The sequence below is a fragment of the Drosophila mauritiana genome, chromosome X, assembly GCF_004382145.1.
Source record: "Drosophila mauritiana strain mau12 chromosome X, ASM438214v1, whole genome shotgun sequence".
Taxonomy (NCBI): Eukaryota; Metazoa; Arthropoda; class Insecta; order Diptera; family Drosophilidae; genus Drosophila; species Drosophila mauritiana.
The window spans coordinates 15,079,601-15,090,328 of NC_046672.1; the positions used below are offsets into that span (position 1 = coordinate 15,079,601).

The 10,728-nt window shown below is 43.1% G+C and overlaps 1 protein-coding gene across 1 annotated transcript; it reads left to right on the top strand.

Annotated features, from left to right (window-relative positions):
* Nucleotides 1-6,480: 6,480 nt before the first annotated feature.
* On the top strand, nt 6,481-10,224 carry LOC117146856. The gene is made up of 2 exons (XM_033313428.1): nt 6,481-7,313; nt 7,504-10,224. The coding sequence occupies exons 1-2, from the start codon at nt 6,579-6,581 to the stop codon at nt 9,718-9,720; spliced, it is 2,952 nt and encodes a 983-aa protein (XP_033169319.1). The 5' UTR covers nt 6,481-6,578; the 3' UTR covers nt 9,721-10,224.
* Nucleotides 10,225-10,728: the final 504 nt, after the last annotated feature.

The window sequence follows — 10,728 nt, forward strand, 5'->3', positions numbered from 1 at the left end:
ATTTAGATAGATAATACCGAATATATATATATCCTAGTCGGATTTAAATTTGTGCCTGCTGTGCGCAACGAAATGAAAACATTTTAGGGCATTTCGCATTCGACTTAATGCAACTTTCGCTGTCAAACCCATATCTGCAAATGCTAAATGACACTTTTGGCAATTTTCCAGCCGCATTTATATTTGCCTTATTTCATTTACAAGCACAAAAACACTCATATACACATAAATTAATTTATGTGAAATCCGCATTAAAGCGTAGTCAACTGACGCCTTTAATATTTAATACGGAGCTTGAAAATTGAAGTAGAAATATTTAACAACTAACTAACACCTACAAAGGTGCGGCGCATTTTTCCAATTTAAGGCTCATCACCACACCATTTTTGTATTTGTTGTAATACAATTAAGCCTGGCTGACGGGATTAGCCCGTGTAATCCTGGAGCAGAGAAAGTGAATGGCGAAAAAAGGACACGGGCATGCAGAAAGCCAACAGGGGTAGCGAAATGCCGGCGAAATCTCTCGCCAATCCACGTGTCACAAGCCAAACAGCGACAGGACGATGACATGACCACTGACCCACCTGGCCAGCGAATCGTCCATGCCCCCAGCTCCCGATCCCCAAGGATACGCGCGGGAATGGGAATGAAAATGGAAATGGGAATGGGCAAGGACATGGGCATGGACATGGGTTTGGGAGCAGGACGGTTGGTCGTGCCTACATTGAAATTGACGGTTTAGCCGGGGCTTTCAAATGGCGCTGCCCACTTTTCCAGCCAAAACGGGACGAAACGAATCGAATCGCAACGGGAATCGTTGCTCCGGGCAGCGGTTAGATTGCTCTTTTATCGACGCTGCAGCCGCTTATCGACCAGGTTAATACGAGCTTCGCATGGCTGACCATGTCGTCGTGGACCGAGCAAAAGGGTTCCGGCCACAAGCGAAACAGCCAACATACATTTCCAATTTCGAACGAGGCCCACTTTATTTCAGCCATGCAAGGTCCATTTAAGTAGGTAATCCAATTGGAAAATGGAAAATTACTTACTTCAATATTTATCAGAAATGCATAATAAATACATTCGATTACATGCGTGTATATTAACTAATAACCTTACTAATAAATCAATATATTTCTATATTTACAGAGGTCAAATTTAAATATATTTTTAAGTATCTAAGAATGTTGCATGTTTCAAACTAACTTTAGTAAATATTGAATACTGGTTTTCAACGTAAACCACGGTACACAACAGGTAAATGCAATAACAATTAACTGGTTCCCCTCCGAAAATCCCCAGTACGTGCCTTGCTGTTTGGAAAAGATCCTACCTGTGCGTATGGGTACACATACTTTTTGCAAACCTGTATCTGTATCTTCATCCTTTCAGCTGGCTTATCTTGCCGAGAGCACGAGCATAACGTGATGTTTTTTTTTAGCCCAAAAACATCCGCCCCTATACGAGTATATATTTTTTCTACTTCAACCCTGAGACAGTCGACATCGTGTGTGTTTTTGCCAACGCCTTCACCCTTTAACATTCAGCTGGAGCGGAATCTGGTCGGGATTCTGTTGGTGTCCTTGGAAGCAGCCACACACCGGGCACATAGCCCACATGGCCAACCCGCATCCATTACGCACTTTTATATTCACATTCGCGTAATTATGCAATGCAACAGATAAATAAAGAACAAAAAGCCACGGGTGTAGGTGTTTTTTTTTTTAACACGATGCAGGTAATAACAGTGCAAATATGTAATTAGTAAAAAATGTTATATTTGGCCGTGTACAGCCGCAGCTCTGATGGCAAAACTGCAAAATCCGTTTTCTATATTTTCCAGCATAATGAGGCCCCACAAATGAAGGGGCAGGAGGATCGGAGGAGCGGGGCAGCAGGAGCTGGAGCGGATTGCGGGCTGGAGCGTTTTGCTGATGACTCTGTGGGCAAATAATTAGATATGCCGCTGGGCTAACCAGACTGTGAATAGAATGCCAAGCACACAAACCGGGCAAAACACACATTCTACACCTACAACAGTGGGGCAAATGCTAAATAATATAGTATTATCAAAATATTACAAAATTCTAAAAGATTTTCCTATAAACAGTTGTAGATATTCCACATGGAGTTGTTCTAATATTAAGCACATGGAAATTGCAAAGGCAAGTTCATGTTGGACGTTTTTTCATCTTGATTAAGCGCAAACTAAAACCCAACCAGCGGTGATTTTCATTTCCCAACGGAATTTGGCTCAGCGCGATTTTTCCGGCGATTTGGAGCGCATTTTCCATGGTATCCCATGGTATCCCGCCATGGTAACATACGTGGAGATGCCGCAAACCGCCTACATTTTAGTGTGCAGCTCCTCTTCCCAGGCTCCTCCATGCTCCTCCATGCTCCTCCATGCTCCTCCATGCTCCTCCATGCTCCTCCTCATCTGCCCGTGTTAGTCCTCCTCCGGCATCCTGACCTGCGCTATTCTGGTCTGGCCTGCTCGGATCTGGTTTGGTCGGTCCGACTTTCAGTCTGAGTTCGAGTTTGGCTCTGGTTTGCATCTGCACGGATAACAATTTGTATCGAATGTTAATAAAAATGATTAATTTTCCATCAAATTTGTTCCCTCCACAAAAGTAACAGTGATTTACTTGCACTAATTAATTAATTAATGTAATTAAGCGCGGTTTTGTATTTTTAAGAACGCATCCCATTGTTTGCAGTGCAGACTGCGATCTAATGGTGGAACTGATGTGGTGTGGCTAAGCTGGCAGCCAAGTGGATGCATGTGTGCTCCTCCTAGTTCGCCTAGTCCTCCTGGTCCTTTTTGTTGTTTTTCTAAGGCATGCCCCACTGGGCTGCATCCCATCCTTATCCATGTCCTCCTCCGCAAAACCTCATTCTCGTTCCCATCCTTCAAGCTCTTCAGCTGCAACCGCCGGCTGTCTTTTATTTTAAGCAGCCAACGCGGAAAAATACCTGAAACAAAAACAAAAGTAAAAGCAAAAGGAATGGCTGGGGAGTGGAAAATGGCTGGAAATCAAACACAAAACCTGGCCGTGGTGGGAAAACCTAAAACGGGAAAATCTCCGCTTGTGTGTCGACGTCATCGCCAAAAAAAAAAAATAGAAAAAAATAGAAAAGAAAACGACGGTATGGACAAAAACTGTTTTACCTATGCAATTTGAATAATTTAATGGATTTTTATGAGCAGTAAACTGCGCACAGGATGGATGCACTCATTCAGTCCCGGAGTGTCTCGTCTCACATTCTCCGACAGCCACGACTTGAGACATTTGGCCCAGGAGCAGCCAATTCCGGGGAAGGGACAACGAAAAATGTCCTGCCAGTGACGGAAAAATCGCCGTAAATTCGCGTCGACCGGTATAAGGATGGGTATGAGTTTGGGGGAATCGCATCGTCACTTGGCCAAAGAAATGCACTTTGCTTTTGTCAAGCGAACTGAGTTGTTTTTTCAAAACAGCCAAGACTATAATGTAGTTTATAAATAAATTAAATTCCTTGAATTTTTATATTAAAAAAAACTCCAGCAAAAGCATTCAAAACTGAATAATAACTCCTATAAAGCTGAAAAGAAACAACAAAATTTAAGTAAAGCTTAGAATCTAAATAAAGTTGTGAATTCTTGGAGACTTTGAATATTTATATTAACCACATGCTGTTCACACTTACCTTAAATTCAAGATGCGATCAACTTTTTTCCCAGTGTAGTGGTGCATTCCTGTTCCGGTTGCTCTGCTCAGCTTCGCTTCAGCTCAAGGGATCGGGTTCTGTGGGCTTATTCAATTTCGCAATCGCCGCCTCTGGAGTCGAGCCACCTCCTAACCACCCCCTCCAATGAGGGGCATTCCCCATTTAGCCCCTTCACCCCCTTCAGCCCCTTCACCCCCTTGAGCCCCCCAGAGCTCGTTTGTGCCTCCGGCCATGTCCTGGCCTGTCTTCCCAATTGACTGCCGCGCCACTTCCGTTTCGTTGACGATGGCAATGCAATGGCGATGCGATGGCGATGGCGATGGCGTTGGTAGCACCAAAACCAGTCAAGCGTTCGCCTGCTGGATGCACAGCAGCAACAGCAACAACAGCAGCAACAGCAGCAGCAGCAGCAACAGCAGCAACATCAGCAGCAGCGGCAACAAAACTGTTGTCGTTGTCGACGTTGTGCAGCAAATGCAATAAATTTTCAAGTCATTTCAACTTCCGGTGTGTGGCCCCGATTACAGTTTAGTAGCTGTAAATATAAAGCGATATATACTAACCCCTGCACGGAGAGAAAAACTTGACAGTGCTGAGCTAAAGCTATAGATTAAGTATACAAGAAGATACAAGAGGATATATCATATATGGATATAACTTTATCTATGTATCTCAAATGCATTTATATCCAAATCGCACGCATTTATTCTCAGTGCACAGATGCTAGACAGATCTGCCCACGCCCCTCTCATCAGTTTTCCGTTGCCAGTGGCAACTTTTGTAGCCGTCTGGCACTTTAAAGCTAGACGACTGCGACTTGTTTTCATTTTAATGTCTGTTTTTAATCTTCTTGCTTAGCTTTTCTTTATTTTTTTTTGTGCCTTGCCGCCAATGCTGGCAGAAAAGCCTAAAGTAATTACTGTTCGATTTTCCCGGCGGTGGTGGTGTTGCTGGGAAAATTCACGGCCGGGGGGAAATGTGGTGGGGGTGGTTGGGAAAATTATGGGAGACAACCGCCAGCTGACATTTGCGAAGTTTTCCTCGCTATTTGCCTTGTCATTGTCATTGGGCTGCTGTTGTTTACCCATTATTATGTACAAATGTGTGTATGTGGGCGTCTTTTGTTGTGCCACACACACATGCCTGTCTCTCTTTCTAGCCCGCTGTATCTGTCTCTGTCTCATCCTGTAACTGTCACATTGCTGGCACTTCATCATCATCAACAACAGCAGCAGTCAACGCTTCTCTCGCCCGCTTTCTCCCACTTTCGCTGCTCCCTCTCCGTGCTTTCTCCCTTCGCAGGACGACTTTCTCACAGCTGGTGATTAGCGACGGGCGGCGACAAAGGGGGTGGCCAAGGAAACCCCACGATAACGACGTCACTGGGGGCGATGGCAAATGATTGCCACTTGAGGTGTAAACGAGCGCATTTTACAGCGTCTTTGAGATGTTCAAAAAAATATCAAGTAAAGATGTACATATGTATATGGAAAAGAGTGCACAAAACACTGAGGGGAAATATGGAAGGTGGGAAAAGGAATGGGATGGGAAGAAAAGGGAAGGGAAGGCGGAAGAAGTCTAGCTGAAATCACTGCCACGCCCCCATCTTGAATTCGTTATCGATGTGAGCATAAAGCTTAAGCTGCAAATCGACTGACATTAAGTATTATTATTCGCTGATATCATGTGTGGCATAAAGACCTCAAGCACTTTCGTAATAAACAAATATGCTCTGCTGATTTCGAACATATTCGGTGCGAAGATAATTCAGATGCTGGCATAAAGTTCCAAAACAAATTACAAAATAAATCAAAATAATATTTTTAAGCTTAAATCAATATACTTAAGTGAACCTATTTTATGAATTTATCAAGTATTTAAATCTGCATTGGCAAATTGCAATTCAATTGCTAAGAAAAATATTTGTTGATTTCTTTCTAAGTTATAGAAGAAGTCAAAACGTGCGGCTTTAAATATCATACAGCTTTGCCTAATTATTTTCACATAATAGTATAACGAAAATAATTTAATTTTAATGGGTCAACCCAATAAGAATAAGTTTTTCAGTTCTTTTTACACGTAAACAACGTAAATTCGGTGCTTTTCGTAAAACTTCGTCTTTGGTGCTATTCGCCCATCTATAGAAATATACATATATATATTTATATATATATATATATATATACATGAAGCTTCGTATCTTAAGTTTTTTTGGGTGGGCGGGAAATCCTTTTAAGTGTTAAATCATGCCCAAAAATTCAAAACCTTTTCGGACCTTCTGAAAACGGTTGCTAACACCGCTAAGAGGTCTACAAAAGTGGAGACTTGCAGGAAGCTCTGCTGATATTGCTAATTTAATTTTAGCGCATTTTTCAGTAAAATACAAGTAATATTTAAAGTAAACGAACACATATGAATATAAATAAATACTGAAATGTATATAATGTATAATGTATTATAATGTATTTTATAAGAGCAACGCTGTAGGTGAGTTATAATATGAATATCAATTTAGTTTCAATTTAGTTAAATAAAAATATATATATTATAATATGAATATCAAAGTGGTTTCAATTTAGTTAAATAAAAAACCTTAGCAGATATTAACTGGCTTATAATAGAATGATAATATCGTTTGAGCCAATTAAAATTAAATATTTTAAGTAACTTACGTAGGTTTTAGGCACAGCTGCATTAGTGGAGATTCCAGCCAATTGGTTTGTAACCGCGCTATTTTTTCGATAAGCTGCCAATCGACATTAACCCACCTCTAAGGTATCGCAATATAAACAAAATAAATATTTTCATTGAAGAAGGCTTTCATTTCTCAGCAATTTGTTGTTAAGCAACAAAATTAGCTATTTGACATGTCTCTCTTTCCCGCCTACGGTGGTGGCCGGACCCCAGCAGCCAGCAGTGCGAAGAAGACTACGAAACCAGGTGAAGAGGAGCCGGCGACTGGCGCGAATTGGAAAAAAAACGAGAGTTACATCAAAAAACATGTGGATATAGCAACTAAGGAACCCGAATCGGACAGTTCCTCCAGCAGCGATGACTCCGAGGAGGAGGCGGACAAGCGCAAGCAAGACGAGGTTACCAAAACCAAGAAATTACCCCCGGGTAAGCCACTAGAATTCGATGCCACCGATGGGTTTTATGTGGACAAGTTGGGCAACAGCTCCTACACACACATCACCACCCTGAAAAAACCCGCACGACCACGCTACAAAAGCCGGATGAAACGACTGTCGGATAGAGAATACAATCCCCGTGGTTTCTCAAGGGCTCAATCCAAATTTTCCCGGAAGCGTAGTCGCTACGTCGGAGAGAAACTGGTCGATGAACCCGGCGAAGATGAGGTGTCCAGGCTGCAGGAGCAGCTCACACGCACCAAAGTGCTAGTCCAGCAGGATCCCGAGGTGCTGGACCATTGGCTGCAGCTGCACCGTCTGCTCAATCTCAACTTGGACAAGGCCAATCGGCTGGCGGTGGCGGAACAACAGCTATACAACCTGGAAACGGCCCTGGAGCACCATCCGTCCAATCAACAGATTCTGCGGCTCTACACGCACGTAGCCAATGCCACCTATCAGGCCAGCGAGGTAAGCAATGGGTTTATTTCCACAGGGTTCTGTGGAAAGGTCGTTTCTTTGCCAGCGCATATGTTCCAAATAAGTTTAGTTTTTATTTAATTAATTTCTATCATATTCACTGCAATGGTGTACTTTTTTAAAACGAATTTATGTAGAAAAGAACATATTTTATCAATATACACAAAATTCATTTATTCAGGTCGCTCGGCGATTCGAGAAAATGCTGAAGAGAAACCCATTCCAGTACACACTGTGGAGCAATCTAATTATGGTCACCCAAGGCGACATGGCGTGTTGCAACGTGTCCGCTGTGCTCCGGATTTACGAGTACAGCATGCGCCGCATGCATGTGGGACACAACGATGAAATCACCCGAAGATTCATCATAAAGGAGACAGATGTGATAATGCTAAAACTTTTTCACAATTGCTTACTATTTCTACGCCAATCGGGCCATACTAGCTGGATGTTTGCTCTGATTCGTTTGTCCATGGAGTTGAATTTCCCGTACCTGACGTTCGAATGCCTAGGAGCACGTGCAGCAAGAGAACAACCATTGATTGGATTCGAGGAAGTGGTGCTGCGCTCGGGAATGCCGATGCCCGAGATCTGGGCGCGAGTGGAGCAGCTTAGGCAGGCATACTGCTTCCTGCCGTTGAAAGACAGGCGGGCTTCGTCGACTGATGTCTTCAAGGACAAGATGAACGACGAACGATACTTTGGCAGCGACAAACTTGTCCCATATGTACACGCACTCAAGTCGCTGGACAATCGGTTGCACCTGGTGCTCGTTGTTGTTCAACTAATGAAACTGCCCCTGATTCGCAGCGCTTGTTTGGCGGACAAATTGAATCCTTGCATTGAGGACTTCGGGGAGTCGGAGGCCATTGAAATGCTTTTCGCTGCTATGGTAGATAGGCACTCCTATGCAGTGGCCTCGTTGCAATATGAATTTGATGCAGCCATGATCAACTTGGCCAGAGAGATGTCCGTGACTCCCAGCTACATGCCGCACCTTGTGGGCCATAAACTGTATGCGGCTACCGTGAGTAAGATGCTACTCAAATGCGCCGAAATCTTTAACGGCGATGAGCCCAAGCGACGATTGTTACTGATTCTTTATCTGCGATTCCAAAAACTCCTAATAATGCTGCACAAGTCTATGGGCAAGCTAACGAAAAAGTACTTTAAATCAAAACGCACACGGATCCGGAAACTGATAAATTTGACGGAGAATCGGAATGTTGTTGGTTTCTACACGGAGCAGGCCTTGTGCGAAATTGAGGCTAAGAATTACCGCATGGCCTTTTCCATAATGGGGAGGATCGTCACAAAAAAATCAGAGGAATCCAGCCACATTAGTTGCGTGGACACAATGCATCTCTATTTAGTTTGTGCAGAATTGCATATACATAAAGGCCGCCAAGCTGAGGCCATCGGCATACTCGTTTCACTGTGTTTGGGAAAACATGTCCCAATAAACCAGACAACTGTCCACTCCAAGAAACAGGTTTTGGAAGGCCTGAGAAACGCAGAGGTAATGGTGCGAGCGGAACTAAATGCCCTCGATACACAGCCAGCTGAGATGACTTTGGAGGAGTACTTCCTGCCCAACAAATTGCTCATCCTCTTGCGCGCTATCTGTTTGATCGAAGTGCTGAATAATCGTCGTCGTAAGGAGGCTAGAAAGTGGCTCAATGACCTGCAGAATGACCAATTTGGTCCCGAGGCCGTCAAGGACAGCGAAAGAAAGCGTTTCATTAGGGAGCAGATCATGGAAATACAGATGCTACATCTGCGATTGTCCTTTTCAGTATTTGGCCAAGTTGAATTCTATACTGGATTCAAAATGATCAAGCTAGATGAACTGCTCGAGAAAGGACTCGAAGAGTTTCCACGAAATATGGTGTTTCTGCAGATGTGGTCCAGCCTAAAAACGATTATGTGGTACAGGCAGCGTAGCCGGCTCATACGCACCAAGGCCGGCGTCGCTTCACTGGTCCACTTGGTCGTTGCGGTTTACAATCGCTTTGGGATCGTAGATGACAACGATAAGTTTTCGAAAGAAGCCACGCGGAAGGCGGTGTGCAATCGTTTGATTAGCATGATCGAGACTTTTCTCCCGACCAATGTAGATCGTTTGGAGGTCGAGGAAGAGCACTATCGCATACTGCGCAGGAACTCCATCTATTGGCGCTTGTACATGACGTGCCTATCCAAAACGAATGCCTCACTTAAGCGCAGCAAGGACGTCCTTGTAATGGCCATGGACGAGTGTCCCTGGGACAAGTCCCTGCTGATGGAAGGCGCCAGGGTTTTGCCAGTAGAACTAGCTTCGCTACAGGACCTGATGACCGAAAAGGAGATGCGCGTTTTCGCTATGCCCGAGGAAGTGGACGTCTTGCGGGGCCTTTGAGTCGCTTGTTATTCGTTTGCTTTTGAAGTTATTTGCCGTTCGGGCGACTCGATAAGCTTGCATCATAAATATATTTATTTCTCTAAACAATCTAGCTGAAGTTTGCTTCACTGGCGAAATTGCGATAAGCTGTTTGAAGTAATATGCGTACATGCATATTTTACTACATAAATCCTAAATCGCTTATCAGAATTGGCTCACTAACAAATTCAGAATTAGCGATTTTGCTACTCGAAAATTCGCCGTTCGATTATGTTAGAAAAAATTCCAACACTTTATCGCCCGTTGCTGTGCAAGGAAACCAGAGTCGCATATCGAATGTCGGAGATTAGTCCAACTCCATCTTCTGGCCAATCCGTTCCCCTCTAAATCCAGAATATTCTTTATTATTATTTTTATTGTGTTATCGCAAGATAACCGAAGAAAACAAAACAGCGCCGAAAGAAGCACTGTGCACCTGAGGCCGCAATTTTAGCACCTGGAGGCTGCGACACGAACTGAATACAACATGATTTCATATTGATGAAATGAAACACATATTGCAAAGAGTTTATTTTTATATTTGCTGAAATGAAACATATATTGCAAATAGTTTATGGCTCTGATAGCTTAAATTTATTAAATCATTTAGAAATGCAAAACAAATTAAGAAGTTTTCTACATTAAAAATTTTTTTTTTCTATGAGTAGTTTTAACAACCAACTTTAAATTAAATTAAGTTAAATATTGTTACACTTAGATTTAATATGTAAAGCTGTCACATAGGTAGCAGTAAACTTGTTTAGTTCCAATTAATAAAATTTACAAAAAAGACACATTAAAGGATTTGTATTAAATGACATGAATGATATTGACGATTAAATGATTGTTTTATTTTGCATGCGATCTGTTTTGTGTGACCGCAAGTGTGGTGGCCGAGTTGCGTGAGCGCGAGCGAGACGGCTGTGGCTAAGTGTTGGCTCGTCCCGAATGTTGCGTATGCGCCCTGTCTGCCCAGCCACTTAAGAC